At 44.4% G+C, this 24,140-nt stretch overlaps 1 protein-coding gene across 5 annotated transcripts in view; it reads left to right on the plus strand.

Annotated features, from left to right (window-relative positions):
• Positions 1-24,140, plus strand: part of heca (hdc homolog, cell cycle regulator) — a 91,845-nt gene that overhangs the window by 23,116 nt on the left and 44,589 nt on the right. Inside the window, exon 3 of one of the 5 annotated variants that reach the window (XM_069930755.1) lies at positions 20,069-20,223. The exons of 3 other annotated variants lie outside the window; for them this stretch is intronic. In XM_069930755.1, coding sequence (XP_069786856.1) covers positions 20,069-20,223 — 155 coding nt within the window. Of the gene's footprint in view, positions 1-20,068; positions 20,224-24,140 lie in introns of those variants that run through there. One more of the 5 variants, XM_069930752.1, reaches the window with a different exon arrangement.

The following is a 24,140-nucleotide window of genomic DNA, read 5'->3' on the forward strand; positions in this document are numbered from 1 at the left end:
AAATTTAGACACACCGCATGATGTTTTAAGAAAATTGCAATGAGAAGAGGAATCATTTGTTGGCTAGAATTGGAAAATCACAGTGCAGAATAGGTACATGAACAGAGGCAAGATTGCTATATAGTCACAAGAAATAAAATCAGAGCATATGCACTGAAGTGGGTAAGGTCAAAGTCAGAACACAGTAGAGATTTTAAAGGTATAGAAGACTGGTGCAACCATTTCATGAAAAGGAACAATCTGGTAATAGAACAGAAAACAAAAATTGCTCAGAAACTACCAAAAGATCTTGATCATAAAAGATATTAGTGTTTTTTTTAAACCAAAAAAAAATTATTTCTAATATATGGGTGGCTTAAAAGTTTGTTGTAGGGTGGGGTCTGAGTGTGTTAAGGACACATTTTTGTATCTGGCCTAGAAGACAACCCCTGTTTTTGGTGTTTTTTGGGTGCTTCTATGCCAAAATATTTTTATATAAATAAGCATCCTGATATTTCCCCATAAGTTTCCTCCCTTCACCTTAAACAGATGTCCTCTGGTATTTGCTACTGTCACTCAGGGAAAAAGATGCTGGCTGTCCACCGTCCACTCATAATCTAGCAGACATTCTTATTTTGAGGTCACTGTTATTGGCTTTGATTGAATTACCTACAGATACAAACATTTAGCAAATCCTTGATAACAATGCAGATTCTCCACATACCACTCCATTAGCTGCCTCTAAACCCTTTTTTCTACTCTCTCTTGTCTCTTTTTGTCTGGTGCCTATTAATCAACCACATTACCATCTGTCCATTATCCTTTACTCCTCCTGAGTTCACCAATCCCCTCCTGGCCAACCCCTTCCACCTAATCTTCATCTTACTGGCTGTCTTCCTTCTGCATTCTTAATGAAGGGTTCCGACTGGAAAGGTTGACTACGCTTTCTCTCCCACTGGTCCTGCTCAACCAGCTGAGTTCTTCTAGTAGATTATTTGTAGCTTCAGGTTCCAGTCTTTTGTGGGACTTTTGGTTTAGTGAAACATAGAAAACTCACAGGCCTTTCGGCCCACAAAATTGTGCCAGACATGTCCCTACCCTAGAAATTACTAGGCTTTCCCATAGCCCTCTTATTTTTTTAACCTCCATGTACCTAAACAAAAGTCTCTTAAAGGACCATAACTTATCCGCCTCCACTTTAATTGCCGGAAGCCCATTCCACGCACCCACCGCTCTCTGTGTTTTATAAAAAAAAATCTTCCCCTGATATCTCCTCTGTACCTACTTCCCAGCATCTTAAAACCATGTCTTGTGGCAACCATTTCAGCTCTGGGAAAAATCCTCTCTCTATTTAGATGATCAATGACTCTCATCATCTTAAACACCTCCATCAGGTCACCTCTCATCCTCCGCCGCTCCAAGGAGAAAAGGCCAAGTTCACGGAACTTGTTTTCATAAGGCATGCACCCTTAACCAGGCAACATCCTTGTAAATCTCCTCTGCACCCTTTCTATTGCTTCCACATCATCCGATAGTGAGGTGACCAAACTGCTCACAATACTCCAATTGGGTCTGACCAGGGTTCTCTACAGCTGCAACATTACCGCTTGGGTTCTAAATTCAATTCCATGATTAATGAAGGCCAATACACCGTACGCCTTCTTAACCACAGAATCAACCTGTGCAGCTGCTTTGAGCGTCCTATGGACTAGAACCCCAAGATCCTCCACACTGCCAAGAGTGTTAACCGTTAATACTATATTTTGCCATCATATTTGACCTACCAAAATGAATCATTTCACACTTATCCAGGTTTAATTCTATCTGCCACTTAGCCCTGTTTTGCATCCTATCAACGTTCCACTGTAACCTCTGACAGCCCCCCACACTATCCACAAAACCCCCAACCTTTGTGTCATCAGCAAACTTATTAACCCATTGCTCCACTTCCTTATCCAGATCATTTATAAAAATCTCGAAGAGTAAGGGTCCCAGAACAGATCCCTGAGGAACACCACTGGTTGCCGACATCCATGCAGAATATGACCCATCTTCAACCATTATGCCTTCTGTGGGAAAGCCAGTTCTGGATCCACAAAGTAATGTCCCCTTGGATCCCCTGCCTCCTTACTTTTTCAATAAGCCTTTCATGTGGTATCTTATCAAATGCTTTGCTGAAATCTATATACACTACATCTACTGCTCATCCTTCATCAATGTGTTTAGCCAAATCCTCAATCAGGTTCATAAGGTACGACCTGCCCTTGACAAAGCCATGTTGTCTCTTATATTATAACTCTCCAAATGTTCATACATCCTGCTTCTCAGGATCTTCTCCATCAACTTACCAACCACTGAAGTAAGACTCATTGGTTTAAATTTCTTGGGCTATCTCTACTCCCTTTCTTGAATAAATAAACAACATCCGCAACCCTCCAATCCTCCAGAACCTCTCCTGTCCCCATTGATGATTGAAAGATCATCGCCAGAGATTCAGCAATCTCTTCATTTGCCTCCTCCAGTAGCCTGGGGTACATCTCATCCGGTCCTGGTGACTTATCCAACTTGATGCTTTCTAAAAGCTCTAGCACGTCCTTTCTCTTAATATCTACATGCTCAAGCTTTTCAGTCTGCTGGAACTCATTGCTACCAAGATCCTTTCCATAGTGAATACTGAAGTATTCATTAAAGTACCTCAGCAATTTCCTCCTGTTCCATACACACTGTCCAACTGTCATACTTGATGGGTCCTATTCTTTTGCATCTTATCCTCTTGTTCTTCACGTACTTGTAGAATGACTTGGAGTTTCCTTAATCCTCCCCATCAAGGCCTTCTCATGGCCCTCCTAATTTCCTTTTTCTCCATCCTTAGCCTTATAATTTTCCAGATCTCTAACATTACCTGGCTCTTTGAACCTTTCGTAAGCTTTTCGTACACCTTGGTTCCTGTAGCTTACTATATCTTCCCTGCCTCATTGGAACATACCTATGCAGAAGTTCATACAAGTATCCCCTGAACATTTGCCACATTTCTTCTGTACTTTTCCTTGAGAACATCGGTTCCCAATTTAAGCTTCCAATTTCCTGCCTGATAGAAGCATAGAAAACTACAGCACAGAAAACAGGCCATTCAGCCCTTCTAGTCTGTGCCGAAACATTCCACTAATCCCACTGACCTGCACCCATTCCACAGACCTCTCGCATCCATGTATCTGTCCAGTTTACTCTTGAAGCCTAAGAATGAGCCTGCATTTACCACGTCTGATGGCAGCTCGTTCCAAACTCCCACTTCTCTGAGTGAAGAAGTTTCCTCTGAGGTTCCCCATAAACTTTTCACCATAAAACCTCTCCTAATCTAAGTAGAAAGAGCCTACTCACATTTACTCTGTCTATACCCTTCATAATTTTGTAAACCTCTATCAAATCTGCCCTTATTCTTCTACATTCCAAGGAATGAAGTCCTAATCTGTTTAATTTTTTCCCTTTAACTCAACTTCTGAAGACCCGGCAACATCCAAGTAAATCTCTGCACTCTTTCAATCTTTCCGATATCCTTCCTGTAGATTAGCAACCAGAATCTCACACAATATTTCAAATTTGGCCTCACCAATGTCTTATACAACCTCACCATAACATCCCAACTCCTGTACTCAGTACTTCTGTTTATGAAGGCCAAGATGCCAAAAGCTTTCTTTACAACCCTGTCTACCTGTGACAGGGAATTATGTATCTGAATTCCCAGATCCCTTTGTTCCTCTGCACTCCTCAGTGCCCGACCATTTACTATGCAAGTCCCACCTTGGCTTGTCCTTCCAAAATGCGACACTTCACACTTGTCTGCATTAAATTCCATCTGCCATTTTTCCAGCTGGTCCAGCTCCCTCTGCAAGCTTTGAAAACCTCCCTCTCTGTCCATGACACCTCCAATCTTAGTGTAATCAGCAAACTTGCTGATCCAATTTCCCACATGTCATCATATTATGATAGCCTTACTCCATTTAAATGTTTTTCTAACTTGTCCATTCCTCCCTCTCTCCAATGCTATTGTAGAGAGGAAGAATTATGATCTTTACCTCCAAAATGCTCTCTCACTGAGAGCTCTGACTCCTGACCAGGTTCACTTCCCAAAACCAAAACAAGTACAGTCTCTCCTCTTGTAGACTTATCTCCATCTTATGTCAAGAAATCTTCTTGAACACACCAAATGTACTCCACCCCATGTAGTTGTCTGTTTGGGTTGACTTTCTCTTCTGAACAGGAAGTGATGGAGGAAGTTGTTCTCAAGTGATGCATGTTCAACCACAGAGCACTGTGTGATTTCTCCCATGCTCTAAGTTGAGAGGACTTTGATGGAGGCAGTGTCTATACGCTTTGCAAGGATTTAATGTTCTGCATTCAAATTCCACCACTAGACTGTGGGCTTGAAATTCACTGCATAAACTGGAAATTTAAAACAAAACAGTTCAATTGGACTGATGATTAGAACCAAAGAACATTACAGCACAGAAATAAGCCCTTGGACCCTTCTAGTTTGTGCCAAACTTTTTTCTGCCTTCTCCCACTAACCTGCACCCATACCATACCACTCCTGTCATGTACCTGTCCAAATTTTTCCTGAATATTCAAAATTGAGCCTGCATTCACCACTTCAGCTGGCAACGCGATCCAGACTTCCATCACCCTCTGCGTGAAGAAATTCCCCCTAATGTTCCCTTTAAATATTTCCCCTTTCACCCTTAACTCATGTCCTCTGGCTTGTATCTCACGAACTTCCATGGAAAAAGCCTACTTGCATTTACTCTGTCTATATCCATCATAATTTTGCTTTGAATCTCCCCTCATATGTTGACACTTTACATTCTAGGAAATCTTCTCTGCATTTTTTCAATCATGTTGATCTCTTTCCTATAGTTAGTTGACCAAATATGCACTGACCAAAGCAATACTCCAAATTTGTCTTCACCAATTTCTTATACAACTTCACATAATATCTCCAACACTCAATGCTTTGAATTAAGGCCAATGTGCCAAAACCTCTCTTTACCACCCTATCTAGCCGTGAGTACAAAATGAAGCCTAATATCTATCACCCTTCCATTTCCACCAGATGACATCAATTTAAAGTGAGGGGAATAAAGTTTAGGGGAGATGTCAGAGGTAAATGTTTTACTCGGAGAGTGGTGGGTGCCTGGAATGCATTGTAGGGGTTGTTGGTGAAGGCTGGTGCAATAGGAACATTTAAAACTGTGTTAATAGAGGGGTGTGTGTTGTGAGGTTAAGAAGGATTAGATTGTTGAGGACTAGGTTTACATAGGTCAGCACAACATCATGGGCTGAAGGACCTATTCTGTGCTTGAATATTCTACGTTCCTTCTAGCAGCTCTCTATACTGCCATCTGTGTGGAAACATTGCCCCTCAGATCCATTTTAAATTTGTCACCTCTCAGTTTAAACCTGGTCCCTCTAGTTTTAGACGCCCCTGACTTGTGACTCATCTCACTGTCCATGCCCCTCATGATTTTGTAAACCTCTATAAGGTCACCTTTCAGCCTATCCTGTCTCTCCTTCGAACTCCTGGTGAACTTTTCCTGTGCTTTCTCTGGCTGAGAAAGAGAGGGCATTTTAGAGGCTCAGATTTCTAAAATTGCCAGGAAGGTTCATACAAAATTAAGAGAAGCAAGAATGGAAATAACTTGGGCTGTATTATATTCCATTCCTCTTTGGCAAGAGCATTGGTTGACGCAGAGTGGAAGACTGCTAGCATATTTAACAAGAAAGTGATTGCTGGAGCAACAACAGGCCAGACAAGCACTTGTGGGTTGCGGGGGGGGGGGGGGGGGGGGGGGGGGGGGAGTCGTGCTAGATGATGTCACTGAATTATTTTGGGAAGGGGATAAGCAGTGTCAATGAGGGTGGAGCATTTCAGTGCATGGAATTTTAGCAGGCATTTGACAGTTGGGCCATTGATCAGAACAGTCCAAATCAGTGTGACGAGCTGGATTCAAAACTGTCAGGGGGCAAAGCAATGGAGCGGAATGTCATGGGGTTCTGTGGGACTGCGCACCAGGCCAATTTTTAGTGTTGAAGGTGAAAGATTTGGATTTGAAGTTAGGAGAAGTTTCAAAATAAAAACACAAAAATGCTGGAGGGACTCAACAGATCTCGCAGTGTCCATAGGAGGTGAAGATAGATAACCGACGTTTCACATGTGAGCCCTTCTTAAAGGTATGAGCAAAAAGCAGGCAGGTGCCTGAATAAAAAAGGCTGGAGAGGCAGGAGGAAGGGGCACAGGCCAATAGACAAAAGGTGATCATTGAACATGGATAAGAAGGCAGGAGAGGAAGGGTGAGAATTAATCAGGGAAATGGGTTGCTCTGAATGCAGACCTGGAGGAAAGGAGACAGCGGGAAAGAGTTGAGGGTGACCAGATGGAATGAGGTGCCGTTCCTCAAATACGTCAGCAGTTTCAGTCAGGCAGTACACAAGACTATACCCCACAAGACTATACCCCACAAGACTATACCCCACAAGACTATACCCCACACGACTATACCCCACACGACTATACCCCACACGACTATACCCCACAAGACTATACCCCACAAGACTATACCCCACAAGACTATACCCCACAAGACTGTACCCCACACGACTGTACCCCACACGACTGTACCCCACACGACTGTACCCCACACGACTGTACCCCACACGACTGTACCCCACAAGACTATACCCCACAAGACTATACCCCACAAGACTATACCCCACAAGACTATACCCCACAAGACTATACCCCACAAGACTATACCCCACAAGACTATACCCCACAAGACTATACCCCACACGACTATACCCCACACGACTATACCCCACACGACTATACCCCACACGACTATACCCCACAAGACTATACCCCACAAGACTGTACCCCACAAGACTGTACCCCACACGACTGTACCCCACACGACTGTACCCCACACGACTGTACCCCACACGACTGTACCCCACACGACTGTACCCCACACGACTGTACCCCACAAGACTATACCCCACAAGACTATACCCCACAAGGCTATACCCCACAAGACTATACCCCACAAGACTATACCCCACAAGACTATACCCCACACGACTATACCCCACACGACTATACCCCACACGACTATACCCCACACGACTATACCCCACACGACTATACCCCACACGACTATACCCCACACGACTATACCCCACAAGACTATACCCCACACGACTATACCCCACACGACTATACCCCACACGACTATACCCCACACGACTATACCCCACACGACTATACCCCACACGACTATACCCCACACGACTATACCCCACACGACTATACCCCACACGACTATACCCCACACGACTATACCCCACACGACTATACCCCACACGACTATACCCCACACGACTATACCCCACAAGACTATACCCCACACGACTATACCCCACACGACTATACCCCACACGACTATACCCCACACGACTATACCCCACACGACTATACCCCACACGACTATACCCCACACGACTATACCCCACACGACTATACCCCACACGACTATACCCCACACGACTATACCCCACACGACTATACCCCACACGACTATACCCCACACGACTATACCCCACACGACTATACCCCACACGACTATACCCCACACGACTATACCCCACACGACTATACCCCACACGACTATACCCCACACGACTATACCCCACACGACTATACCCCACACGACTATACCCCACACGACTATACCCCACACGACTATACCCCACACGACTATACCCCACACGACTATACCCCACACGACTATACCCCACACGACTATACCCCACACGACTATACCCCACACTATACCCCACACTATACCCCACACGACTATACCCCACACGACTATACCCCACACGACTATACCCCACACGACTATACCCCACACGACTATACCCCACACGACTATACCCCACACGACTATACCCCACACGACTATACCCCACACGACTATACCCCACACGACTATACCCCACACGACTATACCCCACACGACTATACCCCACACGACTATACCCCACACGACTATACCCCACACGACTATACCCCACACGACTATACCCCACACGACTATACCCCACACGACTATACCCCACACGACTATACCCCACACGACTATACCCCACACGACTATACCCCACACGACTATACCCCACACGACTATACCCCACACGACTATACCCCACACGACTATACCCCACACGACTATGATTGTATGTCATTTAATGATAGAATAATACAGCACAGAAAACAGGCCCTTCTAATCTGTGCCAATCTTATTCTGCCTCGTCCCACTGATTTGCACCCAGTCCATATCCTTCCCATCCATGTACGTGTCCAAATTTTTCTTCAATGTTAAAATTGAGCCTGCATTCACCACTTCACACTCTCACCCTCTGTGAACAAGTTCCCCCTATTCTTCCCCTAAACATCACCACTTTCACCCTTTAAGCCATGTCCTCTGGTTTGTATCTCACCTACCCTCAGTGAAAAAAAGCCTATTTGTCTATACCCCTCATAATTTTGTAAACCTCTATCAAATCTCCCCTCATTCTTCTACGCTCCAGGGAATAAAATCCTCACCTGTTTAACCTTTCCCTGTAACTCAGTTCCTGAAGACTGGGAAACATCCTAGTAAATCTTCTCTGCAATCTTTCAATCTTATTGATATCCTTCCTGTAGTTAGGTGACCAAGACTACACAATACTCCAAATTTGGCCTCACCAATGTCTTGTACACCTTCATCATAACATCTCAAATATTAGACATTCAATATCTAACCTGAAACATTCCCCTCCCCACACCTCCAGCATTTTTGTTTTTGTTCCAGAATTCCAACATATGCATATTTACTTTTCCTGTTTAATTTACATGTACCGTGATTACATTTGCCATTTGTACCATTATGGTTCACAATGAAGCAGGGAATTGCAGACTGCAGGAAGATTACAGTGGACAAACAGATTGAGCAGATAGAATTGAATTGATCCTTGTCATGTGTGCTGAGTTGCATCATCCTTTACCAATGGTGTTAAACAAAAAAAGTATTGTAGTTTACACAAAAATGCTGGAGAAACTCAGTCACCCAGTGTTTTTTGTGTAGCAAAGATGGAGATAAATATCCAATGTTTCGGCCTGAGCCTTTCGTCAAGGTTTGAGCAAAAAGCAGGCAGGTACTGAAATAAAATGGTGGGGGGAGGGGCAGGTGCACAGGTCTACAGGCAGGAGGTTATATGTGGATATGGGTAGGAGGGCAGAAGAGAGGAAAAATCTGAGAAGTGACGGGGAGAAGGGGGTGGGGAGCTGGAGGAAAGATGATAGAGGGATGGGGAAGGGGGGGGTAAACTAACAGATCGATGTTAATATCATCTGGTGAGAGAATGGCATCAGTTTGGCAGTTCATGAGACTGTGGATGGACATATCAATGTGGGAATGATGTGTGGAGTTTAAAATATACCAATGAAAATCCATTTACCTTCTGGATTGTAAGATGAAGCATTTTGTGAGGACAAACTTGGGGACTGTCTGATGGTTTGTTGACTACTTGCAGGTGTGCTGGCTGGTATTTCTCAGGAGGTTGTTTCTCAATGTTTATAGGAGGTCCGTGGCAGCCATATAGCAGCACCGCTCTGTGCTGAAGTTGAAAATGATGTGAGTAGTTGTGGTGATGCTCAAAGTGTGGACCTTCACATTTAACACCCCCCCCACCATGCCTCTGACTTCCAGCATCAGTAGTTCTTGTCATCACCCTTTGTGGTGTGATTTACAAGGCTTCAAGAAGGACGTTGACCCAAGGTTCATGCTTGCAATATAATACAGGTTTAATTAGAACACATACTGGAATTGGGGGGAATGTGGAAAGGGGAAAACATCACCGATACAATAAAAGGTTCAAAGGTTCCTTTTATTGCCACAAAATAATATATTAAAAATATAACCTACATGATATACTTTAACTTTTGTCTGCTGCAAGGCAAACAAAGATCGGCCACAAGCCCCTAACAATAGGAGAAAGAAAAGCAAAAGAGAGTTGCTTCAGAATCACTGAGTGATCGTGGAGTCACCTTTTATGCTCCTGCAACCTCTGCAGCCACATAGACTCCTGTTCAAACCATTGGCAGGCCAACCTCCAGATCCAAACCTCCGATACAATCAGGAAGCCTTCAGCATTTGAGGCCCTTCGGGAGCCCTTCTTGTCCTCAGCTCCTGATCTAATACCAGTTTCTTATGTCAGACCCTCACTGCTCCGCTGCCGTAGTCACCGTCTTGTAATAAACAAGTGATATGGAAAATAATGCTGAAAGTTTGGCCACGAAAGAAGCCAAAAATTCTCACAAAGTTTTTAGTCGTCTGGGAAGGAGTTCAGGCTCACCATCCCTACTCCCACCCGCACTGGGCGGCATGGTTAGTGTAGCATTAGCACGATGCTATTAGAGATCTTGACATTTAAAAAAAATTCTCATGATATCTCTCTTGAACACACTCAGAGACTGAGTCGCCACTGCCTTCTTGACGGAGAATCTCAGAGATTTGCCATCCTCTGGATGAAGAAATGTCTTCTCATCTGGCCTCATTAGATGACTCTGTATTTTGAAAGATGACCTTTTGTTCTAGGTTTGGCACCCTGTGACTCATGGTGTGCTGCAGGGTCTGCTGTTAACACATTGCATGATAATGTGGTTACTAAATATTACAAATGACACCAAAATGAGATTTCGTCCCTCACTCTGCATTGCACTGTGAAGTTCACAGGAAGCTGAGCCAAGGAGCAGAAATGGAATTTTATGCTGCCAAGTGTGAGGTATTGTGCATTTGGTCAATCAAACCATAGCAGGATTTGGACATTGCAGACCATAGGACTATAGAACATTACAGCACTTCTAGTCTGTGACGAACTATTATAGTCTAGTCCCACTGACCTGCACCCAGTCCATATCTCTCCATACCCCCTCCCATCCCATGCACCTATCCATATTTTTCTGAAATGTCAAAATTGAGCCCACATTCATTACTTCAGCTGGAAGTCCATTCCACTCTCCCACTACTACGCTCTGTGTAAAGATGTTTGCCCCCAATGTTCCCGTTAAACATTTCCCCTTTCATCCTTAACCTATGTCCTCTGGTTTGTATTTCACCTACCCTCAGTGGAAAAAGCCTACTTGCATTTATTCTATCTATACCCCTCATAATTTTGTATACCTCGACTAAATCTCCCCTCATTCTTCTGTGCTCCAGGGAATAAGGTCCTCACTTGTTTAACCTTCCCCTGTAACTCAGTTCATAATATCCTGACAACGCTCTGGGAAATCTCTGCACTCTTTCAATCTTATTGACATTTTTCCTGTAGCTGGGTGACCAAAACTGCATTCAATACTCCAAATTTGGACTCACCAGTGTTTTATACAACCTTATCACAACATCCCAACTCCTGGACTCAGTACTTTGATTTATGAAGGCCAATATGTCAAAAGCTCTCTTTACAACCCCATCTACCTGTGATACTATTTTCAGGAATTATGTATCTCTATTCCCAGATCCCTCAGTACTACTGCACTTCTCAGTCCCCTACCACTGGAGAGTGTTGTTGAAATGAGAGCCCTTGGGTTTCTGGTCCATTGTTCCCTCAAAGTGGCGACTCAGGGTTATTAACAAGGCATTGGCCAGACTTCAGGGTAGTGAGTACAAAAGTTGGGACATTGTAATGCAGCTCTAACAGTCATTGGTGTGACAGGGCTTGTGTGCATTTTTGGTCACCCAGCTATAATAAGGATGTCATTAACTTGGAAAGTGCAGACGAGATTGACCAGGATATAATCAGGACTCAAAGACTTTAGAAAGAGAGGGTGGATAGAACATGGAACATTACAGCACAGTTCATGCAGGCCCTTCAGCTCATGATGTACTTACCTATATAAACCTACTTAACAATCTAAAACTTTCCTACCTCACATCCTTAACCCTCTGTTTTTCTTGCATCCGTGTGCCTGTATATTTCAAATGTACCCATTGTACCAGCCCTCATCACCACCCCATCAATGCATTTTAGAAACCCACGAGTTCATTGCAATCATGAAGAAGGTTTGCCATCGGCTGAACTTCATTAGGAGTTTGAGGAGATTTAGTATGTCACCAAAGAATCTTCCAAATGTCTAGAGGTAAACCGTGGAGAGCATTCTGACTGGTTGCATCACTGTCTGGTAAGGAGGAGCCAATGCACAGGATAGGAAAAGGCTGCAGAGTCATGAACTTGGGCAACGCCATCATGGGCATCAGTCTTCACTCCATTAAGGACAAACAGCAGGGGGTGGTATCTGAAGAAAGTAGCCTCTATCCTCACCACCCTCACAGTACTACCATCAGTTGGGAAGTACAAAAGCCTGATGATGAATACCCAATGGAACAAAAGCAGCTTTTCCTCTGCCATCCAAATGGTCAAGAGCCACTACCTCACTTTTTCTCTTCTTTTGCACTAATTTAAAAAAAAAATGAATTTATAGCAATTTTTGCACCTGTAATGCTGTTGCAAAACAATGAATTTTGTGTCACATGTTCATGACAATAAATTCTAATTCTGTATTTGCAAAAAATAGACTTACTCCTGCCATCTCTGCTGAACTTTCCTCTCCTCACCTTAAGTAGATGTTAATATAGGTTTAGTCCTTATTCCCTGGAGGGCTGGAGGCTAAGAAGTGACCTTGTAGAAGTGTATAAAATCAAGCTACGTATGGATAATGTTCACTTTTTTTTTTAAACCCTGGGTGGTTGATTCGAGAACTCTAGGGGAATAAGTTTAAGGTGGGAAGAGAGGGATTTCAGAGGGACCTGAAGGGCAACTTTTTCCACCCGGAGGGTGATCTGTATCTCGTATGACCTGCCAGAGGAAGCTTATGGAAGTGGGTACAATTTCAATGTTCAAAAGACTTTTGAGGTATTTGGATGGGAAGGACTTAGAAGGACAGAAATAAGAATAGGCAGGGTTTAAAAGGAACTGGGCCAAACACAGGAAAATGGAACTGGCCCAGAATGCATGGACAAGTTGGGCGGCAGGGTCTGTGGCGTGCTGTATAATTCTATGACTTGATGAAGGGTTCCAGCCCGAAATGTCGACAATTCTTTTTCTCCCGCTGATCCTGCTCAGCCGCTGTGTCCCTCCAGCAGATAGTTTTTTTGCTCAGGTGAGGTAGGACTTGATATTGAATCTTGTTCCAAGACGGCACTTTGAATCCTTCTGTATCACACTTGAGAGTCCACCAGCTGTGTATTGAAGTTGTTTATTGTCATCTGATTGCACAAGTACAACCCGATGAAACAGCGTTCTCCAGTCCTTGGTGCAAAACACACAGACATACAACCAGACTGAACACACATACTGACAAACAGTGCATATGCAGGACAAGTATTTGTAGAAACAAATAAATAAAGAAAGAAAAAGATGATTTTTCCTGAATATGAAATTCTCGGATGGTTAGTGTGAGCAGTTCCTATGGTTGTTCCATAGAAGAAGCTGTTCTTCAGCCTGGTGGTGCTGGCTCTGATCCTCCTGGATCTCTTCTTCTACGGGAGCAGTTGAAAGATGCTATCTGCAGGGTGGAAGGGCCCTCAGTGATTTTGCACGTTCTCTTCAGACAACGATCGTGGTAGATCACGTCACTGGGGGGAGGGCTGGGGACAATGGTGCAGGGAAACTCCATTGATCCCCTCTGCCATCCTTATGCTCCTGTAGATTGACCTCAACCTATTTCTCTGCAGCATCCATACTACTCTGTGATGCAGCCAGCGAAGATGCTCTTGATAGAGCTCTTGTAGAAGGTTGACATAATGGTGGCTGGTAGCCTTGCCTGCTTCAGTCTTTTCAGGAAGTGCAGTCACTGTAACGCCTTCTTGACAAGTGAGGAGATGTGTGTCTGCAATGGGTCACTAGTTGAGTGGATTCCAAGGAACTTGGTGCTCTCTACTCTTTCCACTACCGAGTTATTGATGTATTGTGAAGGATGGTCGTTCCTGGTCCCCCTGAAGTCCACAATCATCTCCTTCATCTTGTCTACACTGTGACTCAAATTGTTACTCTAGCACCATTTCACGAGATTTTCCATCTCTTCTCTGTAGAACGACTCATCATTGCTGATGAGGTCATCTACTGTTATGCCATCTGAAAACTTGATCCCGCTATTGGTGCTGGATCTGAAGATGCAGGCGTGGGTCAATAGTGTGAACTGGAATGGGCTGAATGCATAGCAATCAGGTGTGCCAATGCTCAACATGTTGGTGCTCAACATTCTGCTACCGACCTCGACAGACTGCCTTTCTGTTAGGAAGCCCAGAATCCATTTATAGAGAGGAGTGTTGAGTCCCAGTGAGGACAACTTCTCTACCAGCCTCTGGGGAATGATCGTATTAAACGTCGAGCTGAAGTTGATGAACAGCTGCCTGATGTATGAGGTGTTGTTCTCCAGGTGGGTCAGGACGGAATAAAGGGGCAAAGCTATAGCAGCCTGGAATAGTTTTTTTTCTATAGGCGAATTGAAACGGGTCTGGCATCTCTGAGGAGTGTGCTTTGATGCATTCCGTCACCAGACACTCGAAGTGTTTCATAATAGTGAAGCTTTCACTCACGTTTCACAGCAAGAGAGGTGTTGAGTAGCAACAGAACTAGTATCTTGGTGTCTCACTCTGAAAAGTAGTCACATCGTTGTGTTTCCAGCATTAGTTTATATGAGTTGTTTAGACTGGGATTTCCTGACACTGCATGTTGATGGGGAAATATCTTCATGCACTCTTTTTTAAAAGAAAATTTGCCTCTAAAATGGTTACTGATCACGTTAAAAGGAGGGGTGATTAAATAGGATGGGTCATTTAGAGGATTAAAAAAATTATTTACAATGCGGATGAAGTCGATTCCGACCATTGATACCTCTGCCGCCCAGTTACACCCAATTAACCTACAACTCCTGTACTTATGAAGGTTGGGAGGAAACCGGAGCACCTCGGGGAAACCACGCAGGTCATGAGACTTGCAGACAGCACCAGATTCAAACCCAGGTCGCTGGTGCTGTAATGTGCTTAATGGCTATGCTAACCGTGCCTCCCATTACAGTAATGTGGAATTGACAGGCTTGTCCCTGTATGTTAATTCACTAGATCTCTGGACAAAGGAGAAGTTTTCAAAGATCGAAAAGAATCTTACTAAGGACCATCAGCAGAAACACCCTTAGGAGTGGAAAAAAAAGAGACCTTGCATTTGGAAGGAACCATTCAAAATTCCAGACTAACCCATGGCTGTTCAAAAAAAAAAATAGCGCCTCCACCGGACCTGTTGCAGGTAGTGCAGCTGCTGGTGCAGATCCAGGGGAGCGGGGATCCCACTGCTCAGCCATGTTGGCGACAATTCTTGACAGGCTTTAAATAGCCCGTTAAAGGAGCCGATACTATTTTTTTAAACTTCCTTCAGCCACAGAGGTCTGTGCCCAAGATGATGATGCCTGTGCTGGGCAGTGTACCAAAAGGGACTGGGTAACAATGGACTGATGCAGGGCACCAGAAATGGAGAAATACCACCCCTCCCCCCAATTGAGAAGGAAAAGCCTGGAAGATAACCCTACAGGACAGTAATGACAGCAGCAGAACAGCGAGGAGCTCACTGGCTGATGGGCCCACACAGACCATGGTCTGTGGGCAACCTTTGGTCGAAGGATTCACAGTGGCTCTGGGCTGTTGGTGACTGGCTCATGGGAGCCAGGTATCAGAACTGGAAATCGAAAAGATGCTGAAAGCAAGAAAGGTTCTCAAAGGGCCTTGGGTGCTGAAAGCATCCTGATTGTATTGGAGATTTTGGATCTGGAACTAGTGTTGACAATGGATTGAACTGGGGTCTGTGTGACTCTAGGAGCGCTGGAGATGAATCCACTGACACTCAGTTTCTCTGAAAGGACTCTCTTTTGCTTCTTTTTCTCTTACAGTTAAGGACACTGGGAACTCCTTGTTTGCCTTTACGGCAGGCAAACGTTGAATTATATCATGTATATTACTTTTTTATATTAACACATGACAATAAAATTAACCTTTGAGCTCCCCTCACTCACGGTGGCAGTGCAGAATAAGCCCAGCCAATTTGCATAAAGTCCCAGAAAGAGCAGGAGGTTTCTGAGCGGATTTGTAATGTTGGGCGTTGGATCCTGCCTAGCTCATCTGGACAAACTCACAAGTTAAATGAGCAGAAGCAGGCTATTAGGCCCATCGAGTCTGTTCCATGACTCTACACTAAGCTGAATTATGCTCACACCTAGTTCCACTTTCCATCCATTTCCCCATATCCCTTGATACCCTTACTAATGAGGTACTTATTCATTTGCTGTTTAAATACTCCCAGTGATCAGGCTTCCACTGCTTTGTGCAGTAGTGAGTTCCACAGATCCATGACTATACTCCAATTAATACAACCCAAGAGCTGTCAAATGCTCCCCATATGCCGACCCCTGCATTCCAGGAATCATCCTAGTAAATCTCCTCTGCACCCTCTCCAGCAACATCCTATCTTTTCTAAGATAGGGGACTCAAAACTGTACACAGTACTCTAGATGGGGTCTCACCAGTGCCCCATGGAGTCTCATTAACACCTCTCTATTCTTATACACTATTCCTCTTGAAATGAATGCTGGCATAGCATTCGCCTTCTTCACTACCAATCCCACCTGGGCATTAACTTTTAGATTATTCTGCAGAAGGATGCCCAGGTCTCTTTGCACCTCCAAGGATTGAATTTTCTCCCCATCCAAATCGTACCTTTCCTGTTTATTTCCACTGCCAAAATGTAGAACCGAACACTTCTCAACATTGTATCTTATCTGCCATATTTTTGCCCCATCTCCCAATCTGTCTATATCCTTCTGCACCTTTATGGTTTCTTCAACATTTCCTGCTCCGCCACCTATCTTGGTGTCATCTGCAAATTTGGCCACAAAACCATTCATTCCACAATCCAAATCGTTAATATAAATTGTAAATAGCAGTGGCCCCAAGACTGACCCCTGTGGAACACCGCTTGTTACAGGCAGCCATCCTGAACGGGATCCCTTAATTTCAACCCTTTGCTTCCTGCCTATCAGCTAATTTTCTATCAGTCTAATAGTGTCCCTGTAATTCCATGGGCTCTCATCTTATTTATCAGCCTAACATGCGGCACCTTATCGAAAGCCTTTTGAAAATCCAAATGCACAACATCCACAGCCTCCCCTTTGTCTATCCTACCTGAGATTTCTTCAAAAAACTCTAATAGGTTAGTCAGGCATGATCTACCCTTTAAAAAAGCATGCTGACTCCAACCAACCCTGACATATATTTCCAAGTATTTCATAACTTCATTCTTGAGGATTGACTCTAATATCTTCCTAACTACCAACGTCAGACTTAAAGGTCTGTAGTTTCCTTTTTTTCTGTTTCCCACCTTTCTTGTACAACAAAACCATATTCGCCACCTTTCAATCCCCTGGAACCTCACCAGAGACTATTGATGCCTCAGGTCCTCGTACATCCTCCTGAGAGAACAGATGGAGGGTATCATAAAGAGAAAATCCCCTTCAGTGTAGAATTGTGTCAGCCAAATTCATTGTGGACCTTGAATCATAGAACATTACAGCACAGTACATGCCCTTCAGCCCACAATGGACAGCACAGTACATGCCCTTCAGCCCACAATGGACAGCACAGTACATGCCCTTCAGCCCATGATGGACAAGAGGTGACTCAACAATAGAGAACTACAAGATTATGAGAGGCCTGCATAAGGTAAAAATGCTGGGCAGCTCAATCTGCTGATCACTGGCCAGGGTTACCTGTCCAGTATGGACACTGCAACTGAAGAAGGCAAAGGGAAACCACCAGTAGTTTCCCCTTGTATGATCATGAGCTCAACATCGACTATGTTGAGCTCAAATTTGGATCCTTCATCAAAGGAGGGTCAGAGATCATGACAGATGGAAAGACATGATCATCCACGCCAATCATAAGGAAGACAGGCAGCACCTCTTTCCAAGCGAGGGAGTAGCAAACCCCAGAACACATTTGTACAAAGCAAAGGGAGGAAGGTTTTTTACACAGAGAATAGTGGGTGCCTGGAATGCTTTGCCAGGGGTGGTGGTGGAGGCTGAAACAATAGGGACATTTAATAGACTCTTAAGCAGGCACATAGATGAAAGTAAAATAGAGGGTTATGAGGTAGGGAAGATTTCATTTTTTTATTTTTTGTTGGTATATATAGATCGACACAACATCATGGCTGAATGGGCTGTACTATGCTGTAATATTCTATGTATGCTGACTGATATGAATCTACTCAACCAAATAAACCTTCCCTCCCTTACACCAATAACCCTCTATTTTTCTTATTTTCCTATTAAGTGTCCCTATTGACCAGACTCGACCACCACCCCTGGCAATGCATTCCAAGTGCCACTACTCTCCGTGTAAAAGAAACTTAGCCCTGACATCTCCCCTAAACTTTGCACCCCTCATCTTCGAGAAAATGGTGATGGCTGTCCACCCTATCTATCTATAGGTGTTTTCATGCTGGGCCTCCTGCTACAGAGATGGATAAAAATTTTAAACTTTCCTGTTCATGGAGCAGCCCTATGCTTTGCTGCACATTAAGCCACTGGTGCTGACGAGGGGCCCCAAAGGCCAAAGCAGGTGCAAGCGGCTGACGGGTCTGTTGCAACCTGCACCAGCTGCCCCTGCCTGACGGCTCCTGCTGGCTGCCCCTGCTCTGAGGGGGCCATGGAGGGAGAGGGGTGAGTGAGATGGGTTGTGGGCTGATGATGTCAACGTGATGTCATCTGCCTGTCCCTAGCCAGCCACTTACAGTGGCAGTACATTTAGGCAGGGTGGTGGAGTGCAGCACTCCACCGCTGACCCTTTTCCCGAGAGGGATTGCATTCAGTGTCTTGGAGCCAGCCAGGGCACATTCATGAAGGTAAGTCTCCCGACATAAGGGTGGAGAATCTCTGCCTTCACACTCGGGTTTTTTGACTGTATGATAGGGCCTAAAATCTCTCATAATCTTGTAGACCTCCATTGATTCACCTCTCATCCTTCCTCGCTTGTAAGAGAAAAACCCTAGCTCTGATAACTTTGCCTCATGTGACACATTCTCCAATCCAGGCATCATCCTCGTAAATATCCTCTCCATTAGCTAAACTCTGGAATCTCTAAACTCTTGTTTCTGACCTGGTATTGCTACTGACTCAGTCTGAATCATTTGACAGTAGAAAATTATTGTTAGGTACACTTTTATGTCAGTTTTTAACACTTCAAAATAAATTGTGTAATGTAACCTCATGGAAGGTGAAATGTTTAAATGGAACATTAGGGGGAGCTTTAATCACACAGAGAGTGGTGAGGGTGTGGAATGAGCTGCCAGCTGAAGTGGTGAATGCCAGCTCAGTTTTTGGTGCTGAAGAAAATCTTGGATAGAGACACGGATGGGAGGTCTATGGAGGGCTGTTGTGATTGCGTACTTACGTGGGTCGGGAGTAGAGCTGGTCGCCGCTGGTGACGTATCCGGGGCAATACGGGAGAAATGTAACATGTATGCGTAAGCTGGAGCAAGGAGTGCAAACATCATGGTAGTCCACATGCATATGCAGAGTTGTGGGAGGAGGAGATTAGGAGCATCGGGGCCACCTGTGTGGCAGAGAGACAGTGGAAAAGGGCAAGGGTAAATGGTGAGAGGTGCAAGTGAATGGGACTAGATGGAATAATGGTTCAGCATTGTCCCGATGGGCTGAATGGCCCGTTTTTGTGCTGTAGTTCTATCAGATTTTTACGTGGTGTGGATGTACAAAGTGGTGGAGCTGAGCAGCGTGTTTCTGATGTTTGCCGGGTGCTCCCATATAGGTGCGCTAGGGCCAGTTTACTAGCTGGCTAAAACTGCCTTCTGTGAGGGCCTCATCCTTCAATGTGCCCACCATTAATCACTCTCGTCAGCATGACCCAAGTCTTGCTCTTTGCTTCTGTTTCAGGGAGGCTCATGCACCTTTATGCTGTATGTGTGGATTGCCTAGAAGGGGTGCACAAGATAATTTGCATCAAATGCAAGTCGCGATGGGACGGGAGCTGGCACCAGCTGGGAACCATGTATACTTATGATATCCTTGCTGCATTTCCATGCTGTCAGGTGAGCCTCGCACCCGCTCTCAGTTCCGCCTCTCGAAGCCACTTTTGTGAGGTGTGACAGATTATGTTATATTTTATACTGTATATAGGTATATTTTATAGCAGATAAATTGGGGCAGGTTTTTTTTGTGTAGGTCACATACAAACACTTCAAAACAGATCTCATTTAAAATGTCAGAGCTCTGCTCAAGCCGGACAGTCCAGGCCTTTGCACAAACTTTGAAGGATGCCTATAAGGACTTCACAAGTAGGTATTAATTGGACATGCTGTGGGGTAATGGATTATTATTTTGGAAACCAACAGATGAACTAAGTCAGAGCTGCAATCTGTCTGAGTGCAGTTGGCTGTTCGAAAAGGGTCATGTGGTTTTCTCTGAGTGAGAGAGAGAGAATTCAGTTTCATGTTCTACAGTTCAGCAGCAGCTGGGACTGGAACAGGACAAGCTGGCAAGCTTGTGGAAATACCCCATTTTGAAGATGGGTTGTGAGTTCTTCGTTCAGCCTGGTCAAAGGCTTTGTGGTCCATACAAGAGAAGAGGACCGGCTGCCTAATGTTTCACTTGAAATAAGGGAAACAAAAAGGAACTCTGTGGTGACCTGTAAGAAAGAGGTTATCATCTGGGACACCCTGATAGGGCAAGTTTCTTCAGTAAGACACTGAAGTGGCTGATCTAAAAAAATCAGTTGTGGGTGTCCAACAAGCAACAAATCTCTCTCTGAAGATCAACAACTCCTTCCTGAGTGGTAAACATTTACTTTTCAAGCACCAAAGCCTGGTGAAATTCGTAGCTGTTAATTAAATTCTGAGCACAGTATAAGAATTGCCTGATACCAGTGAACTTGGAGGAGTGAAAAGTGAGATTGGACTGTGAATCAAATAACTTTTATGAACTTACACACACATTACATACACGTGCACTTCGAATTAGAAGGGGGTTAAGTTAATAGTAATAAATTAAAGTTTGCTCCTGTTTTAATATTTAAAAAAAAATTAAAAGCAACTTTTGTTTAAGTAACCATTTGTCTTGGTGAATTTCTATTGCTGCTGGGTTTTGGGGTCCTCTGGGCTCATAACAGGTAGCTCATTTAAAGTTGGGTGGGTAAAAGCTGGGGGGGGTGGTGTGTGCGTGCGCGTCTTTGTGTGTTTTGTTCCTCTGGGCTCATAACAGGTAGCTCGTTTAAAGTTGGGTTTGTAAAAGCGAGGGGGGGGGGTTGTGTGCGTGCGGATCTTTGTGTGTTTTGGGGTCCTCTGGGCTCATAACAAGTAGCTCGTTTAAAGTTGGGTTTGTAAAAGCGAGGGGGGGGGGCGGGGGGTGTGTGTGCGTGCGTGTGCGTCTTTGTGTGTTTTGTCCCGCTGCTGATCAAGAGGTTATGTCCTGGCCAGTACTTCAAACTATGAGAAGTCAGCCTGGACAAAGATGAGGGAGTGCATTGGAAGGGGGGTTAGTTTAAAGAGAGTGGTGGAAGCAGGTACAATAGTAGTGTTTATGAGGCTTCTAGATAGACACACGGAGAGTCGGGAAATAGAGGAAAGTGAATCATGTGCAAGGAGCAGAGGTTTAGTTTGATTTGACATCACCTTCTGTGCAGACATCATGGGTCGAAGGGTGGGTAGTTGTGATGTACGTTCAATAATCTGACCACAGTTGTGGGAGTGAATGGGAAGGGAAGTTTCTTGATTCCGGAGAGCTAAAGGTGTAGCTGCCTTTGGTGGGTCAGGCTTGGTTGGGTCGAAGAAGAAGGTGGCTGAAAAGAAGAGTGGGAGTTTTGGAGATTGCTTGATGCCCCAGAATTGAACATTTGAGGAGTCATCGAACCCAGGAAGAGCTCTTTCATGGCTGTGAGTTGCAAGCAGTGTCCCCCCAGAATGGCCAGCTTGTGGGTGAAGGCCCATCCAGGGCTACGGAATGTGTCGCCTCGGGGGTTTCCTCCCACATCCCAGAGATGTTCAATTGGCTAGTACACATTGCTCCTCGTGAGGGAGTGGATGAACAAGATGGATTTGGATATATCGACAGATGCTCCTTAACAAGATGTGAGTCCATGGAGTTACAGCAAAGAGACTAGCGTGGGTATCGACAGGAAACACGGAGTGGCATTAAAAGGATCCGAATCGGGTTGGCGAGGGGTTACCAGTGGTGTTCTGCAGCAGTCAGTGTTGGGGCCGCTTATTTTCACACTGTATGTTAATGACTTGGATTGTGGAATAAATGGCTTTTGACGAAGTTTACAAATGATTAAAAAAAAGGTGAAGGAGCAGGTTGTGAGGAGGAAGGAAAATGGACAAAGAAGTGGCCAAATGAAATACAATATTGGAAAGTGTCCAGACATGCAATTGGGTGGAAGGAATAAAAGGGCAGATTATTATTTGGATGGGGATAAAATTCACAACTTGGAGGTACAAAGGGATTTGGGAGTCCTTGTGCTTGATGGCCTAAAGGTTAACCTTCAGGTTGAGCTGATGGCAAAGAAGGTGAATGCAGTGCTGGCATTCATATCTCGAGGCAAAGGTCATAGATGCAGGGATGTAATGTTGAGGCTTTAGAAGGTGCTGGTGAGGTCACATTTGGAGTATGGGGTACAGTTTTGGTCTCCTTATTGAAGAAAGGATGTGCTGGCCTTGGAGAAGGTTCAGAGAAAATTCACAAGAATAATTCCTGAAATGAAGGGATTAGCACACGAGGAATATTTGACAGCTCTTGGACTGGACTCCTTTGAGTTCAGAAGAACGAGGGACCTCATAAGATCATTTTGAACGTTGAAAGGCCTGGGTAGAGTAGATGTGCCAAAGTTGTTTTCCATGCTAAGGGAATCTTAGACAAGAGGGCATAACTTCAGGATTGAAGGGTGCCCATTTAAAACAGAGATGTTGAGGAATTATTTTAACCAGAGAGTGGTGAAGCTCTGGAATTTGCTATCTCGGGCAGCTATGGAGACCAGGTCGTTGGGTTTATTTAAGGCAGAGATTAATAGGTATCTGAATAGCCAGGGTATCAAAGGTTATGGGGAGAAGACAGGGGAGTGCGGCTGAGTGGGAGAATGGAGCAGCTCATGGTGGAATGGAGGAGCAGACTCAATGGGCCCACTTTTTCTCTTTTATCATTGTCTTTAAGCTGTTTTACTGGGCCACAGATTCTTAACTTCTATCTTAATGGCATCTTGTCTTACCTAGAACAGCGGTTTCCTTTTAAATTACTGGAAATCCCCTGCAATACAGGGCAGTTGGCAAACAAAATTCTGATAGCCCTTGCAATAGAAAAATGAGGGGAGATTTGATTGAGGTATAAAAAATTATGAGAGGTGTAAATAGAGTAAACGCAAGCAGACTTTTCCCACTGATGTTGGATGAGGCAAGACCAAGAGGATGTGGGTTCAGGGTAAGATGTTGAGGGGGGATCTTAAGGGGAATTTCTTTACTCAGAGAGTTGTGAGAGTGTGGAATGAGCTGAATTGATAAATGCAGACTTGATTTTTACATTTAAGAAAAAATTGGATAGGTACGTGGATGGGAGGGGAATGGAGAGAATAAAAAGAAATAAAATATGGAAGTCTGCAGACACCGTGGTTGAAGTAAAAACACAACGCTGGAGAAACTCAGCAGGTCAAACAGTGTCCTTAATGTAGCAAAGGTAAAGATACAGAACTGAAATTTTGGGCTTGAGCCCTTCATAAAGTATAGAAAAATGTCACCAGCGTCCAAACAGAAACGTAAGGAGGGGAGGAAGTATAGAGGGATATGGTCCTGGTGCAGGTCAATGGAAATAAGAATTTGGCACCAATGAGATGGGCCAAAGGGCCTGTTTCTATGTTGCAGTGTTCTATGCTTTACAATGTTTTACCGTTGTCAACTGTATACCTACTCCAATGTACAAATTTATAGCAGAGCAAGACCATTTTGCCATTCTGAGTGTATGTGTG

This window comes from Narcine bancroftii, chromosome 4, assembly GCF_036971445.1.
Source record: "Narcine bancroftii isolate sNarBan1 chromosome 4, sNarBan1.hap1, whole genome shotgun sequence".
Lineage (NCBI taxonomy): Eukaryota > Metazoa > Chordata > Chondrichthyes > Torpediniformes > Narcinidae > Narcine > Narcine bancroftii.